Here is a 21,734-nt window from a genome sequence, read left to right as displayed (position 1 = left end):
CCTTGATGTGCTGAGCTGCTTTTACAACATTTTCTCAGAATAACTCACAAAGTTAACAGAATTCCATAAACTGTATAGGCTGGTGGTCTTTGGTGGTATTGCCACCGTCTTCAGCTGGTGGGCTGCCTGAGGTTTGGCAAGAAGCGCCCCCAAGCTGTGACAGCCAAGCCCACAGTCGGCATAGCGCAGACACTAGATTCCAGCACTGAGGAAGTGGAGCCGGGGGGCAGTGCTGCTCACTCTGGACTACCAGTCAATAGAATTTACACTGTGGATCTGAAGCCACAAGGTTAGAAGCCAGAGTATGGAGCAGAGGTATATTCAGTCAGAGGATGGAGGAAATGAGCAGGGGATGTCGTCACAGGGACTGGCAGATTGAAGTCCTGAACTTACCCAAACAAAGGCAACTGAATCAGTGGACGAACATGAGAAACGAGAGGAGGAGAGGGAGGAAAACGACAAACGAACCATCAGAGATCAGGAGGAAAAAAACAATGAAGGGAGGCTGGGGGGTGTGTGGGGTGACTCCACCAATGTCCAAGTGGGCAGGAGAAGGGGAATAAAATTGAACAAGAGAAAGAGATCCCTGGCGAAGAAGATAGTTGGAGAGGGGAAGGAAATGAGGAGGTGGAAGACAAAACTTCAAAGGGAACAGGTCTTTCTAGGTAAGAGAAGTAGAAGGGGACAATGGAGACCTCACAGAAGAGTTCTCAGGTTTAGTGAACCAGTGCCTGAGGCTCGGTCAATGAAAGGAAAATGGAAAGAGCAATCCTTTGGCCCTAGCAGGAACACAGAAGACTGTGAAGCGAATGAAGGTAAAACTATTAGTTTAAATAGATCTGTCTGTGTGTACGTGTAAGAGTTTGAGAATAAATGTATAGGCACAATTGCTGTATCAAGTTTTTAATGTAAAGGGGTCTGTGGTCCAAAGACTTTGGGGCTCTAGAATATCTAAGTTGTAGAAGGCTACTGATCAAATGCTGATAACTGGGGCTAGTATGGATGACATCATTGAAATGATGGGTCCAAGGGTCTGATTCTGTGCAGATCTCTCGATGACATGTCATGACATCACAGACCCTTTGTTTACCGGCAGTCTCCCACCCACCTTCATTATCTAACTGCCCCTCGCCTCTGGTACGGGGCAGTGGAGAAGCAATTAGTGCAACACTCCACAGTGCCAGCGATCACCAATCAGGATACAGTTCCACTGCTCTCTGTGAGGAGTTTATACATTCTCCCCAAGACACCATGGATTTCCTCCAAGTTCAATCGGAAGCTTCCAATTTCCCCCCTTCCTGGTATCGGCTGTGCAGAGGAGATTCACTAGGATGCTACCTGGACTAGTTTAACCCATCCTCATGTAGTCTTATGAGGAGAGGATGAGCATGTGAGGGCTTTTCCCTTTGGAGTGAAGGAGGGTGAGAGAAGACTTGAGAGAGGTGTACAAGTTCATAACAAACATAGATCGAGTGGATAGCCAGAGATAGTTTCCCAGGGTGGGAATGGCTAATACCAGGGAGTGTACACAGAGAGTGGTGTGTGTATGGAACCACCTCAGGGGTGGTGGTAGAGGCAGATACATTGGGGACATTTAAGAAATACCTGTACAGAGCACATGAATGATAGAAAAAGGGAGTGCTCTATCTGGGGAAAGGGTTATATTGATCTTAGAACAGGTTAAAAATTTGGCACAATACTGTTGTTCATCAGGAGTCACTCCTGTTGAAGGGTTTCGGCCCGAAACGTCGTCACTACCTCCTCCCATAGATGCTGTCTGGCCTGCTGAGTTCTGCCAGCATTTTGTGTTTTTATTTATTTCCAGCATCTGCAGATTCACTGGTGTTGCCTAAACTGTACACAGTACTGCAAATGCAGTCTCTCCCACTGCAACAGAATGCCCCAACTTCAACGCTCAGTGTGCTTTCTCTGACGACAAAGAAAGAATATTAGCTTAAGCAGTTTCTTCTGTGTCATCAAGCATCCACAGCTCATTAAGTGGTGCAAGAAGCACCCATGGGTGGGTTGGAAGGGTGGCAATGTGCATGCGCTAATATCCGTGAGCCTGGGGGTTGTGCAACCTGCCTGGTGGACTGGGACATCCGGGGGAGAAAGTGAGAGCAAGGGTGCCCTTCCAGGCTGTAGGCTCACACAGGTGCTTGTAGAACCGATTCCTGCCGCGTGTCCGAGGGTCAGAGTTACTCCAGCCCCAGGCTCTTGTCAGGGTGCACTCGGGCCCAGTTAAAACTGGCTAAGGCAGCAAAAGTGTTATTCACCACATCACAGTGAGGAACACACTGACCCAATCTCCACCGATCCTGATGAAGGGTCTTGACCCGAAACGTCAAACATCAACTGTTCATTTCCCTCCATAGAAGCCACCAGCTATGCTGTGTTCCTCCAGCATTGTGTGTGTGTGTGTGTGTGCGTGCGTGCGTGCGTACTGCTCAGGATAACAACTCTCCAATTCCTTCAGCATTCCACAGGCAGAAGAACTTTTAGACGATATGACCCACATGTTGCAATATTCTCCTCCAAAGCTCCTTTGTCACACACACACACACACACACACACACACACACACACACACACACACACACACACACACACACACACACACACACACACACACACACACACACACACACACCTGTCTGCAGCATTCATCCTGATGGAGGATGTTGGCCTGAAGTGTTGACTCTTTACTCCTCTCCATAGATACTGCCTGACCTGCAGAGTTCCTCCGGCATCTTAGGGAACCACAATAGCAGAGGGGTTTGTGCGATGCTGTTGCTGCTCGGTCAGGGATGGGGGGGCAGGGAAAGGGCAGGTAATAATTCAAAGTTCAATACCAGTGCTGTGTGTAAGGAGTTTGTATATTCTCCCTGTGACCATGTGGGTTTCCTCCTGTAGTTCAAAAAAGGATGATTAGTGATTGGAAATTTTCCTGCGGTTAGGCTGGTGTTAAATAGGTGGGGTGTTGGGCAATGTAGCTTTCTGGGGCAGAAGGGCCAGTTCTACAGAGTATCTCTAAATAGATAGAGTACTGTGAATAAATAACTTTGTGTGTGTTACTCTGAATTTCCAGCTTCTGCAGAATCTCTTGTGCTTATGAATGTGTCTGAATCTCTTGTTCTGATCTCTGCTGCTGTTTTGCTCCCTCCCTTGCAGTCTCAATTAATGATATCAAGGAGCTGAAAGCAGGTCATCAGACGCAGGGAATGCAGCGGAATGCCACAGACATACCAACCAACCAATGCTTCAGCATTGTATTTAAAGGCAGCCGGAAGAACTTAGATCTGGTGGCCACCAACACCGACGAGGGCAGGCAATGGATCCGTGGCATTTCAAAATTAATGGAGAGAAACAACCTCATGAAGAGGAGACAATGGCTGCTGAAGCATTTATCCAGCAGTGTGCCACAGCACAGAGCCAGGGAGAGAGCGACAGGCAGAGCATCAAGTCCACCCCGAACCCATGTGGAAGGTCAAAGGCACCTCTCCATCTTACAATACTTCTCTGTTTACTTACCTATGTGACCTTTAGTTCCCTCAGGCCCTCAGCCTCCACAGATTCCATTAGTTACTAATTTTTTTTCAGTATTATTTTAATATATAGTCAATCTTTAGGTTTTAACATGTTATAGGTATTATAGGCTAAACTTAATTTTATAGGTGTTTATGAAATATAAAACTGCTTTAAAGCTCTGAATGAGATACTTTATTGATGTAATATTCTTCCAATCATCAACAAAAATACACAATATTTTGTTTTCATAACCAATGCTGATGGTGGATGAAACCCTGTTTGCAAAATACAACAAGCATTGCATTTTAAATGAGTAATGAATCCTCTATGTCATCCTACCATCAAAGAAGGATGCTTCCTTACACAAGCTATGATATTTTCCAGCGGAATTTTGTTTTTCAAAAATAGTTTCACCTTTTGTATCTGTCTTTAACTGTCAGGAAAAAAGCATTTCCTCACTGGCGTAATCTCACGTGAAAAAGTATCAATATTAAATATACATGTAAAAATAAAACTAGCTTTTTAGGCAGGTTCTTAGACAGTGTCATAGAGTCTGAGCAAAGTACAGCACAGAAACAGGCCCTTCAGCCCATCTAGTCCATGCCTATCTAAGCTACCTTCTCCTATCGATCAGAGAAGATTCACAAGAATGATTCCAGGAATGAAAGGGTTGCCATTTGAGGGACGTCTGGCAGCTCTTGGGCTGTATTCCCTGGAGTTCAGGAGAATGAGGAGGGATCTCACTGAAACATTCCAAATGTTAAAAGGCCTGAACAGATTAGATGTGGCAGTTATTTCCCATGGTAGGGGAGTCCAGCAAAAGAGGACCTGACTTCAGGAATGAAGGATCAGGGATGTGGAGAAATTACTTTAGTCAGAGGGTGGTATGACTGTGGAATTTCTTGCCATGAGTGGCTCTGGAAGCCAAGTCATTGGATGCATTTAAGGCAGAGACAGATAGGTTCTTAATTAGCCAGGGCATCACAGGTTATGGGGAGAAGGCAGGGGAGTGGGGATGCCTGAGAGATTTGGATCATCCTGGTAGCTCATTCACAATCTCACAATCCTAGACCCTAGGTTTAATCCTATAAACCTCAGGCGCTGTCCTTGTGGAGTTTCTGCATTCTCACTGTGACCATATAGACTTCCTCTGAGTATTCCAGCTCCTATTGGCTAAACTAGGTCAAATTCTGCCGATATCAAAGACAGTTATTCCTGACCCTCCTATGGAATTCAGCTTTTCAGTGCCTCTTTGGACCAAGGGTGTGATGAACACAAGAACATTAGAACTAAGAGCACAAGTAGACCACCTGGCCTTTTGAACCTGCTCTGCCATTCAATAAGATCATGGCTGGTCTGGCCATGAACTCAGTTCCACTTACCACCCTTTTCCCCACAGCCCCTGCTATGCAAAACTCTGTCTATCTAAGTCTTATGTAACTGGGTGACCGTCGAATCTTATTCATTATCGTTAAAAGCGTACTTAGGCATCCATCTGCATGCTTATTGTGAAAACTTTAAAGACTTGAGCTTTTACTATGTTACGCTCAGAGGACACACCAGTTGAATTTGATTTAAATGAGCAAATTAGGGAATTGCGTAGTAGGTTTGATGAAGCCATGGCAACCATAGATATATTAAGCAAAAGGTCCTATGTATATGGCCCAAGGGAAAAGACACATCGTTCCATTGACGGGGGTTGTTGAGAAAGATGGGAGGCCTGTTGATGACTTTATTGAAGAAGTACAATGTGCACTTCATAGCAGAAATTAGTCTGACCAGGATCAGTATGACTTTGTCATGTCCCTGCTCAGGGGTGCAGCCTTAGAGGAAGCACGTATGCGCAGTGATGCTGAGGAAGACCGGCTGATGACACCGCCCTCAAGAGTTTGGGAGTCGGGCAATTCGGCGGAACCTCATAGGTACAGAGGATGCGCCACTATCCCGTGACCAGTTGCTGCAATGCGCCATAAGAACATGTCCAGTTGTTAAACTTGAAATAGCAGGTATCGCTCTACATTGTCTGTCGAACACAGGTCGTCAAGAAAGCACCATGACCGAGCAGTTCTTTTGAGAACACTTGAATGGAGAGGACTGCTGTCCTGGCTGTTGTCCACTGCTGGCTGGCTTAGTTTAACAGCTGCAAACGGTCTTGATATTCCCTACCTTGGGTATCTAGACCTGGAGGTTCAAGCAGTGGGCATGAAGATACCAAATTGTAGCTTTCTATAAGTCGGGGATCCTGTTGGCACCGAACCACCTATCCTGTCTATTGTAGGCATGAACATTATCAGCCAGTGTAGGCAACTTGTCTACGCAGAGTTTGACACAACCCTAGAAGGGAAGCTGGATTCTGATTGCAGAGATGTTTTCCAGAAAGTACAGATGCACACTACTGAAAAGAAAGCAGTAGTCTGAGTATTGGGAAAAGATACTGAGCACATACCTGCTGGAACTGTAGTCACCATTGCAGCTAGCAAGGCCACTGGCGATGCTGGCAGTGACCATAAAATGTTACTTGAGCCACTTAACAGCCCTTTAGCTGGAGGTATTGTAGTCATTCCTGCGCTCATTGAGTCTGTTAATCATATAGTGCCAGCACAGATTTTAAACCTCTCTCGAGAGGATGTATGACGCACACCTAGGACCTAGCTGGGTATCCTGTCAAAGGTGGAGTGCATAGATAGTGATCAGCAATGTGCAGTAAGGTTTCAGCGGATCTCAGCTGGCATTGATCACGTGACTGTGGGTTTAAAGGAGCAGTGTAGTAATCACAAGTTGAAGTCAATTCTAGACAAGCTCGACATTGGGGGTAGTGAAAGACAACAAGCTCAGCTAAGAGCTTTACTGGTTAAGTACCTGGATATCTTTGCAGTTGAAGAGGAAGACCTTGGGTACACTGACAAAGTCAAGCATGAAATTCAGTTAATTGATGACAAGCCTGTTTGACAGCCATACCGTCGTGTTCCGCCGAATCAGTACAATGAAGTGAAAGAGCACATCGCAAAGTTGTTGAAGAAGGATGTGATTCAGGAGAGCAATAGTGTGTATGCCTCATCTGTGGTGTTGGTCGGGAAGGCTGATGGGAGTATAAGACTGTGTGGATTATCGGAGACTGAATCTAAGACCAGAAAGGACGCGTTCCCGCTCCCACGTATTGATGAGAGTTCTGATGCCCTGCGGGGTGTGCAAATTTTCTCGACAATAGACCTCGCAAGTGGTTACCACCAAGTGGTAGTAGAGAAGCGTGATAGGCATAAGACTCCTTTTTTGACCCTGTTTGGTCTATATGAATATCTTCAAATGCTGTTTGGGGTCTGCAATGGATCGGCGACTTTTCAAAGGCTCATGCAGGCAACCATGAATGACTTAGTCTTCCAAATCATGCTTGTGTACCTAGATGATATTCTGGTGTATTCACAGACTTTCCAGGAACACTTGGAGAGACTCAACACTGTGCTTAAGTGCCTCAAGGAGAATGATCTGAAGGTAAAATTGGAGAAGTGTCATCTTCTGCAGTCAGAGGTCAAGTTCTTAGGACACCATATATCAGCCAAGGGGATAGGCACAGATCCTGAGAAGGTCTTAGCTGTTCAGCAGTGGCCAGTACCAACTACAGTTAAGGACTTAAGATCATTTCTGGGCTTTTGCAGTTATTATCAATGGATTCAGGGATTCTCAAAGATTTCAGTCCACTGCATGATGTAGTGAATTTGTGTACTAATGTAGGGAGTCCAAGTAAAACAAACCGGCTGTTACAACAGTCTTGGACAGAAGACTGTCAAACTGCCTTTGACTTGATCAAAGAGAAACTGACCAGCTCCCCCATCCTTGGCTTTGCTGATTTCTCCCAGCCCTTTATTGTGGAGACCGATGCCAGCAATCATGGGCTAGGAGCTGTGTTATACCAACAGTAGGGAGTGGCAAAGTGGGTTATTGCATATGCAAGCCGGCGATTAAGGAATGCCGAAAAGAATGATAGAAATTATAGCAGCATGAAATTGGAGCTGCTTGCACTTAAGTGGACTGAAGTAGAGAAGTTTCATGGATACTTGTGGGGTTCGAAATTCACTGTAATCACTGACAATAACCCCTTATCGCACCTGAAAACTGCCAAATTGGGAGCAGTGGAGCAGAGATGGATCTCACAGCTGTCAGTGTTTGACTTTGATGTCCAGTATCGTCCGGGTCAGAGCCAAACCGTGGCTGATGCACTCTCGAGGCAGCCATTTGCAGGGGAGCCTGAGCCTGTCTCAGAGGATGCGGAGTTTGATGGGTCTGTGGTAATCTGTAGTTTGATCAATCGTGGCACTGCTCTTGACCTGGCACTGGTTACTGCTGGTCTCAAAAGCTGTAGGGTTAAGCAAATTCGAACCTGGGAAGTGGTACAAGTGATGTAAGTGGTCCAATGCAAGGGAACACTCCAACCCTCCCAGGTTTATTCTAATAGGGACTTGCATACTTTTCAGCAGCAAGACCCTGTGTTAAGTGTCCTAAGAGAGTTATGGAATCAGAAAAGAAAGCTGAGTTGCCAGGAGTGTAAAACTCTGCCTAAACCTGTTTCATCTCTGTTAAAGCACTGGGACAGTATCAGGGAGCATAAATGGTTGCTGTATGGGTAGTTGAGGATGAAAAGCTTGGGGAGTGTTACCAGCTTCTGGTACCTATCAGTTTGAGGAGCAAAGTATTAGAATATGTACATGACATCAAAGCATAGAACTTTGTTGTTGAGAAGCTGATGCTTTTGGGTGGGCATACACGAGGATGTGGCATGGTGGATCAAAAATTGTCCACGTTGTGTGCTAACTAAGATGCCGCAGCCTAGGATCCGTCCCCCATGAAGTCGTTTCTGGCTTCTAGGCCGCTTGAAGTTGAGGCTGTAGATTTCACTGTGTTGGAGCTGGTGACTGACGGGCGTGAGAATGTCTTAGTGGTCACGGACGTTTTCACTGAATTCACCCAAGCGTTTCCGACTCGGGATCAAAAGGCAGATACCACAGCAACAGTGCCCTTGAGGGAATGGTTCATGAAGTACAGTGTTCCTGAGGGATTGCATTGTGACCAGGGCCATAACTTCGAAAGTGAGGTCATAGCTGAGCTCTGCAAACTGTACGGGGTAAAGAAAAGCCGTTCCACACCTCATCATCCTATTGGCAACGCGTAGTGCGAGCGTTTCAACTGGACCATGCATGATTTGTTGCATACGTTGTGTTACGTAACCTCGTAACCAGGTAACTTACCAGCAAAGATAGCGGGATCAGCTGAGTCAGATGCTACTATTTTCAAACGTTTTATTCAAAAAGGGGCACAAACGTATGGTTAATACAAAACATTCAGAACATATACATCATCAGAACTCAATCTAAAACACCGGTGTAATAATAATCAATCAGAAATAAGCTCTATAGTTGTCTAGGGGGTAATACTGAGTCCAATTGAAATATAACGAGTCACTCAGAAGTCTGCAGGCTTTTCCCTTTTGGGAACCGCTGGGGTTTCACGTTGGGGAAAGAGAGATGGATGAGAAAGGATAAACACTTGCCCGTTGTCTTTACAGAGCAAATCCTTGGAATCAGGGGAGCAGGCTTCCCCATTGTTATTTAAAAGCGGTCTTCCGTTGGTTCTAGCCACAGATTCAAAATTTGGAATCTAACGCACGTGGCTTCCTTCAAAATGGCTTCCCGCTCCCATGGGAATCGGTATCGTGCTTCCTTGGTGTCTCCTTGGTGCGTCTGAGGGTTGTCCCCCCCTCAGACCCTCCTTTATACTTCTTCACAGGATCGCAGGTGTCAATCAGTTTGCAGGTGATGCAATCTCTCTCTCAACCAGCCCACTTTGCCCGAGGGCTTTTCACGTGGTCTCCATGAGACAATAGTCAATGTCGCCTTTATTCTGCTTCTCGGGAGAACGTGGTCTTCCGCACGTCTCCCTCTCTCTCTCCCATTTCCTGTGTCTATTCAGCACGTCTCTCCCCCTCTTGGGTCAGTTGACCCTCCCTTGACTAGGGCTCTTGCGATTCTCACAAAGGAGGGGGCCGAGGTCATAACACCTCCCCCCATAGCAGGTTTTCTTTACCAGCGGTTAAAAACAGGTTGGTACAGGACCTTTTTTTTTTGTGAATCTACATACTACCCAAGCTTTTCTCTTCACAGAGTACTACTGTTATACATTCAAGTCAGTATCTAAACAGGTAACGAGTACAGTGCCCCTTTTCTTTAATACCTTAACCTCATGTGCCCTACTAACGCCTGGTAGCATCAAACTTCAGCTCAATAACCACCTTATTTATTTGTTTTCTTCAGCAACATAACTAAAGAGTTGTGATCTTAGCTTACGTGTGTACTACAAAAGTTCATGCAAAATACTAATTTTTATGTTACTTTCAAGCTTAACAGTCAAGCTTCCATGGGTGTTGTCTTTATTATTCACATACTTTGTCAAAATCCCTTAAAACTGGCTTCTGCTATTTAAAAATTGCGTCCCCATTAACCCTCGCCTCTTTTCCGGTTAATTCCCTCGTGGTGATCTTGGGCACCCTGGCGAAATAGGCTTTCGCCCGCTCCTTTCATAGGAGTTATTTTATCAACAATGTGTTCCAAACTTAGACCATCTTCCGAATTTCCACCCAATTCTTTAATTTTATGCAAGTTGTTAGTTTCCTCTTCAGGACCCTTCAGGCTATTAGTTTTCAGTTTAAACTCTTTGTTCAAACAGCATTTCAGATTCTGCCTTTTCACACCACACTCTGGAATAACAATAGCGTGTGGGGCCCCTTTACCTTCCAACTCAACCTGTAATTGATTCACAGGCTTTGTGGTACCAAGCCATTGTCTCTGTAGCCTGGTTGCTGCTTCTGATATCAGTCCAGCCTTTAAATTTTCTTCATTCAATTTGGGAACTACACATTTCCCTTTTCCTTCAATAATAATATTCACCTCACCAACTTGTAACCCACCTTCGAGCACAAACACCTGGGAACTCTCACTTCCCAAGGTTAACCCTTTTTTTCCCGAACCAAGTCTATCTGCTCCAAAAGGACGACCGTCTCATCCAGCTGAGTCAAATACCTCAGCTTTTTCCTGAGCTCCGTGACTAGGTTCAGCACCACGTGCATCCCCATCTTGGACACACTCAAACGGGACATTGGCCTCTTCCAGGCTTTCAATACCCGTACCTTTTTCAAATTCTAACGTCCCCCGATCCTTCCAGCTACTCTCTAGGCAGCCCCCCATTGGGGAAGGTGCAACCCTGCGAGCTGAAACAACCTCCTCGGCCATTTCAGCTGACTTCTCCACAGCAAGGATACCCTTCCTCTCTAAGACTGCCCTCATTTCACTCTCGGGACCATCGGGAACACCTTTAGAACTCTCAACTTCTCCAAACAATTCTGCCAAACCAGACAGATCAACCATGTCCAACTCTGGACCTTTGAACAGCTTTATCCATTTCTCATCTTTATTTCCTACCTCTAGGACCTTTCTCTTCACAAAGGAAAGGGCTATCTCCTCGCCCTTATCCCCTTTCACTTTACTATTTTCTGTTTTACCACCCTCTGAACCCTCGTGGTATAGGGTCGGTAAAAACGTCTTGGCCAATTCACTATTGGCCCGATTTAAACTGCTCTGGTTCTCAGCTGCTTTTCTCGACAGGCTGCGAGTGACCGCGCATGCGTGATAGCTTTGGGACTCTAGGGGCGGGGAGACCGTACTCGCCGGTCGGCGGGTCGGCATCATGGCTGCCCAAATCCTACCTCTGGCTAAATCGTCCCCCTCCCCTCTCTCTCCCCCTTGAGCTCTTCGCTCTTGCCTTCACCTGTCCAGCTCCAATTCATGGCTCCTTTGTTTCTCTTTCTCTTCTGCTTCTGCTTCTAGCTGCTTTACTTTAAGATCATGGTCCAACCTTGCTTTCTCCAACTCTACCTGATCTGTCCCACTCGTTAATCTCTTTTCGGGGATATTTTCCAAATCCTCAGCTGCAAACACCTTCTTCCCAACGTAATAATGTTGTACGACCCTTCGCACTTCCTGCTTTTTCATTGCCGGCTTCACCGCTGTGAGGTCTAACGCCTGCGCCAAATTTACCAAGTCTGATTTTGTAGCCTTCCCTAGCACCTCTACCGTCGGGTTTCTCGTAAATTCATCCACATCCATCTTTGCTGGTTTCCTGTCTGGCTACCTGCGTAACCGGATTTAAGTTTGGACTTACAGCCCGATTCACTGACCCTCCCCTTTGGTTTCAAATCTGGGAGGAGAACCCCACTTGTTACGTAACCTCGTAACCAGGTAACTTACCAGCAAAGATAGCGGGATCAGCTGAGTCGGATGCTACTATTTTCAAACGTTTTATTCAAAAAGGGGCACAAACGTATGGTTAATACAAAACATTCAGATCATATACATCGTCAGAACTCAATCTAAAACACCGGTGTAATAATAATCAATCAGAAATAAGCTCTATAGTTGTCTAGGGGGTAATACTGAGTCCAATTGAAATATAACGAGTCACTCAGAAGTCTGCAGGCTTTTCCCTTTTGGGAACCGCTGGGGTTTCACGTTGGGGAGAGAGAGATGGTTGAGAAAGGATAAACACTTGCCCGTTGTCTTTACAGAGGAAATCCTTGGAATCGGGGGAGCAGGCTTCCCCGTTGTTATTTAAAAGCGGTCTTCCGTTGGTTCTAGCCACAGATTCAAAATTTGGAATCTAACGCACGTGGCTTCCTTCAAAATGGCTTCCCGCTCCCACGGGAATCGGTATCGTGCTTCCTTGGTGTCTCCTTGGTGCGTCTGAGGGTTGTCCCCCCCTCAGACCCTCCTTTATACTTCTTCACGGGATCGCAGGTGTCAATCAGTTTGCAGGTGATGCGATCTCTCTCTCAACCAGCCCACTTTGCCCGAGGGCTTTTCACGTGGTCTCCATGAGACAATAGTCAATGTCGCCTTTATTCTGCTTCTCGGGAGAACGTGGTCTTCCGCACGTCTCCCTCTCTCTCTCCCATTTCCTGTGTCTATTCAGCACGTCTCTCCCCCTCTTGGGTCAGTTGATCCCCCCTTGACTAGGGCTCTTGCGATTCTCACAAAGGAGGGGGCCGAGGTCATAACAGTTGTCTCCAGGAAAGCAGCGCAGGTGGCCAGAACATCTACCCAAGTTGGAGAATGCATATAATACGACCCCTCATGCCACCGCCGGGTATTCACCTTACTATCTGTTGTTTGTGGTGGATCCCAACTTGCCCGTGGATGCTCTGCTGGGACAAGAATAGACTGTGGACTGGAAACATGATTAACTAGCTGTACACCACAGCAACTGAGGGATGCACATGCCAGGGCAAAAGAATACTCCGAACAGAAGCCGGCAGAACACATTGTCTGGCAGGAGGACAAAGTTTCCTGTCTCAAAGTTGATGTGAATGCGCTTGTTTACCTGGGGAACAGACCATTAGGCTGTAATAGGATCCAGGATGCTTGGAACTCGACCGTCTACAGGATGGCAGAGGTACTAGGCAACACATACACTGTGGAAACTTGGGAGGGTGGGCCTAGCAAGAGGGTGAACAGGGTAGACATCAGGCCCTGTGAGAACCATCCCCATTCCACTGAATGTGAAGAAAACAAAAGAGATGGTTGTTGGCTTCAGGAGAGCACAGAGCGACCACTCTCCACTGAACATTGACGGTTCCTCCATTGAGATCGTTAAGAGCACCAAGTTTCTTGGTGTTCACCGGGTGGAGAATCTCACCTGGTCCCTCAACACCACCTCCATAGCCAAGAAAGACCAGAAGCGTCTCTACTTTCTGTGAAGGCTGAGAAAAGTCAATCTCACACCCCCCCTCCCCCGCGCCCATCCTCACCACCTTCTACAGAGGATGTATTGAGAGCATCCTGAGCAACTGCATCACTGCCTGGTTCGGGAATTGCACCGTCTCGGATCGTAAGACCCTGCAGCGGATAATGAGGTCAGCTGAGAAGATCATCGTGGTCTCTCCCCGCTATTACAGACATTTACACCACACGCTGCGCCCACAAAGCTACAGCTTTGTGAAGGACCCCATGTACACCTCACACAAACTCTTCTCCCTCCTACCATCTGGCAAAAGGCATCGAAGCATTTGGGCTCTCACAACTAAACTATGTAAAAGTTTCTTCCCCCAAGCCATCAAACTCCTCAATATTCAGAGTCTAGACTGATATCTACATCATACATCATTTTACATAGTCTAGTGTAGTCTTGTGCTGTCTCACATAGTCTGGTGTAGTTTTGTGTTGTTTCATGTAGCATCAGGGTCCTGGAGGCACGTTGTTTTTACTGTGTACTATACCAGCAGTTTATGGTCGAAATGACAATAAACTTGACTTAACTTGATGACCTTGATGCACCATCAATAACTCACTCTGAGACGTAAAGGCGAGATATCGGCTTTTATTGACTGGAAGAAGGAACAAGCAGTGATTGACCACCATACTACATCCTGGAGACAGAGAGGCCGGGCTCAGACCTCCACCACCTTTATACAGGGGTCTGTGGGAGGAGCCACAGGAGCAGTCAGAAGGGGGCGTGTCCAGACAGGTATATGTAGTTCACCACATTCACCCCCCCTTTGTTTTAAAAAGAGTCCCCATGTGGCGAAGTTTCTTACAAGTATATTTACAGGTTATGTCTATCAGGTGGTCGAATCTGTCACTGCGATCTACGTAGCACCGGCTGTGATTGCACAGGTGCCGGTGGTGGTGATTGCACAGATGCCGGAGGTGGTGATTGCACAGATGCCGGTGGTGGTGATTGCACAGGTGCCGGTGGTGGTGATTGCACAGGTGCCGGTGGTGCTTGCACCGGAGACGGAGGTTGTGCTGGTTCCGGCCTAACTGGAGGTGTCAGCCCACTAGGCGTCAGTGATCCCTCACGCGAGGCGCCTGGTATATACGCGTACGAGGCGCCTGGTATATGAGTGTCGTGAGGAGTCTGTGTAGGGCTTGGTGTGCGCGGTGTCACCTCGGGTACAGGGTTCATAGTTACCGTGGAGTGTTCGGGGTAGTTGTCTGCTGCTCCTGCGGGCACCAGGTCGCGGATGGAGACCGTGTCCTCTCGCCCATCAGGTAAGACCACGTAGGCATACTGGGGATTCGCATTTAGAAGGTGAACCCTCTCGACCAGCGAGGAGTATTTATTACTCCTCACATGTTTCCGGAGCAGCACTGGCCCTGGGGATGTCAGCCAAACTGGTAGGGTGGTCCCAGTGACAGACTTCCTGGGAAAAGAGAATAGGCGCTCATGAGGGGTGGCATGGGTGGACGTACATAACAGGGAGCGGATAGAGTGGAGTGCCTCAGGGAGGACCTCCTGCCATCGAGAGACCGGCAACCCTTTTGACTTAAGGGCTAAAAGTGTGGCATTCCACACTGTGGCATTCTCCCTCTCCACCTGTCCATTTCCCCGGGGATTATAACTCGTGGTCCGACTAGTAGCAATGCCCCTAGCTAGCAGGTACCGGTGCAGCTCGTCACTCATAAAGGAGGACCCTCTATCACTGTGGATATAGCAGGGATATCCGAACAGAGTGAAGAGCTGGCGCAGGGCTTTTATGACGGACGTGGTAGTGGTGTCGGGCAGGGACTGGCAAAGGGGAACTGCGAGTACTCGTCGATAATATTGAGAAAATAGACATGGCGGTCGGTGGAGGGAAGGGGGCCCTTAAAGTCAACACTCAGTCGCTCAACAGGGCGGGTGGCCTTGACAAGTTGCGCCGTTTCAGGATGGTAGAAGTGCAGTTTGCACTCAGCGCAGATTTGGCAGTCCCTGGTCATCGTCCTGATGTCCTCCAGGGAGTATGGCAGGTTCCAGGCTTTCACGAAATGGTAAAATCGGGTTACCCCCCGGATGGCAAAGATGTGCATGAAGGGCATATAGCTGGTCGAGCTGTGCGCTAGCACACATTCCCTGGGATAGGGCATCAGGGGGCTCATTGAGTCTGCCAGGCCAGTACAGGATATCATAGTTGCAGGTGGAGAGGCTGCAAGTGGTGTCAGTAGCGCAGCTGTCGGCATGGTGCAGGGTGGGATGTGTGGGTCGGTGTGTGTGTGTGTGGTCAGTAGCAGGGTATGTGACGAAGTCCCACCAAACTGAGGATTCCTGACAGTGAGTGGTGGGAGGGGCCAGTCATATGCCATAGTCACACTTTCGAGATGGCTCTGGAAGTCCAGCCCCAATAGCACAGGTGCGCACAGTTTAGGCATGACCAGTAGCGCAAAGTTCTGATATTCTGTGCCCTGCACCACCAATGTCGCTACACAACCCACCTGGATGTCTGTGGAATGTGACCCAGAAGCCAAGGTGATCTTCTGACTTTCCGGCCGTGTCACGAGTCCACAGCATTGCACTGTGTCCAGGTCAATAAAACTCTCAGTGCTGCCTGTGTCAAACAGGCAGTTAGTCCTGTGCCCCTCCACCAGGATGTCCATCATTGACCTTGCAAGTTGGTGTGGGGCGCTTTGGTGGAGGGTTACGGTGGCCAGAGTTGAGCCGTCTTGGTGCCCGGTAAACACCGGTGGGTCGGAGTCGGGGGCGGGGCATGCTAACGCCGACAAAGATGGCCGCCCACATCCGGGCATGCAAGATGGCGGCCCCCATGTCTCAGATGGGTCGGGGGCGGGGCATGTTGACGCCGACAAAGATGGCCGCCCACATCCCGGCATGCAAGATGGCGGCCCCCATGTCTCATGCGCAGCGTTGCCAGACCCCACTCGTGGTTTAGACTTACAGACCTTGGCGAAATGGCCCTTCTTCCCGCAGCTGGAGCAGGTCGCTTCTCGGGCCGGGCAGCATTTTCAGGGGTGCTTTTCGAGTCTGCAGAAGTAACACAGCTCAGGCTTTCGCCTGGCCGCAGCCGTGGTCGGGTTCGGGAAGTTCGTGGAATCGCGACTGGCAGCGGCATTGGCGAATTCGCTCGCGGGAACCAGCAGCGGCGGGGTCTGAGGTGTCCACGGAACCGGCAGGGGATCGCGCGACTGGACAGCGTCAGCATTGTGCAGAGCAGCCTCCAGCGTGTCAGCCGTCTCGATCGCCGAGCGTAAGGTAAGATCGACATTTTCCAGCAGCCGCTGGTGCACGTACCCTGACCTAATTCCTGGAACAAAGTCGTCTCATTCTAGCAGCTCCGCATGCTGTTCCGCTGTGAGTGTTTTGCAGTCACAAGTTCGGACGAGTGTCTGTAGGGCTCGGAGAAATTGGGCGCTTGATTCTCCAGGCCGCTGTCGTCGGGTAGCTAAGCGATGTCTTGCGTAGACAGTGTTCACCGGCCACAGGTACTGTCTTTTGAGGGCGTCCAGTGCCCCTTCGTAGGTCGACAGGTCCCTGATAAGTGAATAAACTTTTGGGGTGACCCTCGAGAGGAGAATTCGATGCATAACTGCGGGGTCAGTTGCACGAACCTCCTCCAAGTATGAGTGGAAGCATGCAAGCCAGAGTTCAAAGGCAAGAGCTGCTTCAGGGTCTTGGGGGTCCAAATCCAATCTTTCCGGACGTAAAACGGTTTCCATGTTTTAAAACTTCCAGTCAATAAAATTGATGCACCATCAATAACTCATTCTGAGACGTAAAGGCGAGGTATCGGCTTTTATTGACTGGAAGAAGGAACAAGCAGTGATTGACCACCATACTACATCCTGGAGTCAAAGAGGCCGGGCTCAGACCTCCATCACCTTTATACAGGGGTCTGTGGGAGGAGCCACAGGAGCAGTCAGCAGGGGGCGTGTCCAGACAGGTATATGTAGTTCACCACAGACCTACCGCACACAAAGTCATGTTTAAGATGCTCTTAGATAGTCACATGAACGTACAGAGAATTAAGGGATATGGTTATTGTGTAGGCATAAGGAATTAGTTTAGATGGGTGTTAAATTATTACTTTAATTAGTTTGGCACATCATGGGCTGAGTGTCTGTTCTTGTGTTGCACTGTTCTGTGTTTTATATTCTATGTTAAGCATCCCAAGTTCAGGTTTTTTGTTGTTATAAGATATATATGCAAAAAGTATAGATGGCATGAAAATGAGCCTTGTGCAGCAGCAGTACAGTGCATTACAAAATGAGGAGAAATATACTTGTATATTTTAAGCAGAGGTTCATAGGTTCTTGATTAGTCAGAAAACAAAGATTATGGAGAATGGGGTTGAGAGGGATATTAAATCAGTCATAATTCAGTCATCAGTCATAATGGCCTAATTCTGCTCCTATGTTTTATGGTCTAATACACTGACATAAATTTAAAATTAACATAAATCATACATAACTTACATTTGTGAACAAATCACCAACAAAGTAAACAACTTGACAGATTGAAACGGAGTAAAATAAAAAGAAGTCCAAAACAAAGTTCAGTTTCTTGTCTGTTCAAGAAGCTGATCATAAAAGCCCTCAGCCAGGTAATTGATTTTGTTTTAGATAATTAGCCACAATCATTTGCTACACCTTGGGGAAATCAGATTTCTTATCTGCACTCTTGTCTACATTGAGCCATCAATTCTTCATCTTGCAACCACACTTTGAGAGAAGTAACCAGCTTGTGCATACTCTATTGGACATCTCTCTTTCCAACGCTTCTATAAGCTCTCCAAGTTGTGAACATCTAAGGATCCTGCCTCCTGTCATTCTCACCACCCTGCTCATCAATGGTCTGTCTGTAGGTCAGACTCATAATGGTGTTACGCCAGTAACAAGAGAGGTGCTAAAATAACTCTGCTGTTGAAAATAAAAAGTCCTTGATTCACATCCCAGACTCCAATGGTTCTCTTGGCACGTCCAGCTGGCAGGAATATTTTGATAAGTGAAAGAAACCGTTCGTATTCCTCCACTTCTCAAGCTTGCCATTTGCTCAAACAAACAAATATGCTATCATTGAATTATATTCCATAGAGGGTACCTGTTTGGTCTATTATGTCAGTGCTAGTGCTTGGCTATCGAATTGGTTGTTTTTCCTTTCTAACACTGGAGTTACAGTCTCAAAATAATTCAGGAGATATAGTTTGGCATAATGAGTTGAAGAGAATGTAGTGAGTATAAAAAAAATAATGGTTTAGTATTGGATTAATATCAGGTTGAGTCGGTGGTGAGGAAAGCCAATTCAATGTTAGCGTTCATTTCAAGAGGACTAGAATATAAAAGCAAGAATGTAATGTTGGGGCTTTATAAGGCACTGGGGAGGCCTCACTTGCAGTATTGTGCACAGTTTTAGGCCCTTACCTAAGAAAGGAACTGCTGACACTGGAGGTTCACAAAAATGATCCCAGGATTGAAAGGCTTATCATAAGAGAAGTGTTTGATGGCTCTGGCCTGTACTCACTGGAATTCAGAAAAATGAGGGGAGATGGGGTCTCATTGAACCCTCTTGAACGTTGAAAGGACCACACACAAAATGTTGGAGGAAGTCAGCAGGTGAGGCAGCATGTTGAAAGTCCTTGATAGAGTGGATGGTGGGGGTGGTGGAGACCAGAAAAGACAGCCTCAGAACAGAGGGATGTCCATTTAGAATAGAGATGTGGGGGGATATGTTTAGCTAGAGAGTGGTGAATTTGTGGAATTCTTTGCCACAGGCAGCTGTGAAGACCATGTCATTGGCTATATTTAAGGCAGAGATTGATAGGTTCTTGATTAATCGGGGCACAAAGGAATATGGGGGAAGGCAGGAGGTTGGAGCTGAGAGGGAAATAGGTCAGGCATGATGAAATGGTGGAGCAGACTCAATGAGCCAAATGGCCTACTTCTGCTCCTATATCTTATGGTCTTATGGTTTCATATGTATGGTGTTCGATGATCTGTGAGGACTTGGTGGGCCAAAGGTTCTGATTCTGTGCTGTATGGCTCCATGACTGCAAATCTCTCCTCCACCTTCCCTGATCCAAGGAGATAGATCACAATTACTCTCTTCCTTCCGTCAGAAGTAGAGAAAATGCAGGATCATCGGGAATATCGTGTTGAGATTTGAGAGGCAACAGACAGCAGCAGGAATTGAACCCGGGTCACTGGAGCTGTAATGGTGTTACACTAATCACCACACTACTGTGCTGCCCCACAGTTGGACATGCTGCGACTTCTTGCTCTAGAAAATGGAGGAATGTCAGATCATTAGGAGAGTGATAACAGTCCTTTCCCCAGGGTAGGGGAGCCTAAAATTGGCAGGTGGGAGGGGGAAGATTTAAAAGAGACCTGAAGGATAACCACCTTCAGAGAGAGCAGGGGTTCCCAACCTTTTAAATGCCATGGATCAAAACAATGAAGCAAGGGGTCCATGGACCCCAGGTTGGGAACCCTGACATAAAGAATTGTAGGTATATGGAATGAGCTGCCAGCTTAGGATTTTATTTAGATATTTAAACAGTAACATGGATAGTAAAGGCTTTGAGGGCTATGGACCAATGCAGACAATTGGGACTTGCTCAGGTAGACAACTTGGTCAGCAAGCACGAGCCGAGCGGAAGGGGCTGTTTCCGTGCTGTATAACCCTTTGAGTGACTGACTCTGCCCCTAGTTTCTTACGTATGTTCTCCTGTACCTAACGACTTTCATGAGTAATGCTAATTTCTCAGCACGGGCATGGTTTTGAAAGAAGTAGAACTTTTGAAAGAAGTGGCGTCGTTAGGCACCTAATGGGAGGAGCCAACCATGAATCTTACTATCACCCAAGGAGATCACAGATAAGAAGAGATATATTATACTTCATTAAATATTCATGGAATAGATTTTCAATAAATCTCAGTATTGATTAAATCCATTAAAGCAGCTGGATAAAAATCATGAAGAATTAAGAATACGTATAGCTATGAAGGAGGTGGCACTTTGAGAAATATTCGGTCTCGTTTATTACCAAGCAGGGACCTTCTCCGAGTGCACCGACTCATGACAGTAGGTGATGCACAATGATGTGGCATTACTATGATGGGATGAATGGCCTCTTTTTCACGCCATGGATTTGAACTTCGAGATTTTTTGATTTTCTTGGACAACCTTTTTCAGAGAAATTTGTTGTTCCACCTATCACCCTCCCTGCTTTCTCTGCTACCTAGACTAAACTGCTCCTTCCCTTTCTCATTTCTGAAGAGGTTTCTCAGACCTGAAACACTTTTCGTTCCAGAAGCACACAGATTGTTTCCAGCCATGTAATTACAACTTTTAAACGAAACAAGACAGAAACATGGATCAGAAATGTTTAGATGGATATGGGGCAAGTGGGACTCGCTTGGACAGAAATTGAGCCAAAGGCCCTGTTCCAGGCTCTGTGACTCTGTGATTCTATTACTCGAAAAGATGTTGCGAGCATTGACAGGAATTCCTGTTTTTATTTCAGCTTCTGTTTTTATTTTAATTTTCAAGAAAGTTTGTGATAAGATACAGAGAAGATTCACAAAGATGTTGCTGGGACTAGAGATTTTTCAGTTATAAGGAGAGGGGGCTGACAGTAATGTATAGAATTTTGAGGGCACACACGGAGGTTAGTCACATTCCTTTTCCCAGGGTAGGGGAGATTTTTAAGGTGACGAGAATAATTTAAAGAGCACCTGGGGACAGGTTTTTCACAGAGAGTGTGGTGAATTCTTGGAATGACCAGAGCAATACAATAAACCACATTCCTGGTCTCACCCCATATCCTATGACAAATCCCTCGAACGTAGAGTACTTCTAGAGATTTTATCTTAGGCTTATAATGACACAGAAGGTCGTCCATTAAGTGCATGGTTCCTCCCGCCCCGCCCAGGGACAGTAGTCCATTCATCCCATACTCTTCACCCTTATCATTTATCGTCTCACACACTTCTGGCATTCTTCTTTGAACCTTTTTATTGTCATTTACTGTGGTGAACTAGATATACCTGTCTGACTGCTCCTGTGGCTCCTCCCACAGACCCTGCTGACTGCTCCTGTGGCTCCTCCCACAGACCCCTGTATAAAGGCGACTGTGGGCTGCTGCTCTCCCTCATTTTCCCCAGGATGTAGTGCTGTTTATTCTTCCGGTCAATAAAAGCCGATATCTCACTTCCTAAGTCTCAGCGTGAGTTATTGATGGTGCATCATTTACTGACTTAACTGAATTCTCTGAGGTACAGGTTAACTGATGTACAGCAGAAAATGGCTGTGCTGTGCTGTGCTGTGCTGTAGATTTGAACACTTTGATAAGGTCCTAAGCAAGAGGCTTGTACAAAGGAAGGTTATAAATTCAAGGAA

At 46.8% G+C, this 21,734-nt stretch overlaps 1 protein-coding gene across 1 annotated transcript in view; it reads right to left on the bottom strand.

The window, feature by feature from the left end:
- Window positions 1-7,781: 7,781 nt before the first annotated feature.
- The window catches only part of LOC140724569 (uncharacterized), a 30,316-nt gene continuing 16,363 nt past the window's right edge, over window positions 7,782-21,734 (bottom strand). Inside the window, exons 3-5 of the mRNA XM_073039002.1 lie at window positions 14,335-14,770; window positions 12,822-12,948; window positions 7,782-7,903 (exon numbers count right to left, since the gene is read on the bottom strand). Coding sequence (XP_072895103.1) covers window positions 7,782-7,903; window positions 12,822-12,948; window positions 14,335-14,770 — 685 coding nt within the window. The remainder of the gene's footprint in view (window positions 7,904-12,821; window positions 12,949-14,334; window positions 14,771-21,734) is intronic.

Source organism: Hemitrygon akajei, chromosome 3 (genome assembly GCF_048418815.1).
Source record: "Hemitrygon akajei chromosome 3, sHemAka1.3, whole genome shotgun sequence".
Taxonomy (NCBI): domain Eukaryota; kingdom Metazoa; phylum Chordata; class Chondrichthyes; order Myliobatiformes; family Dasyatidae; genus Hemitrygon; species Hemitrygon akajei.
This window is presented reverse-complemented; position numbering and strand designations above follow the sequence as displayed.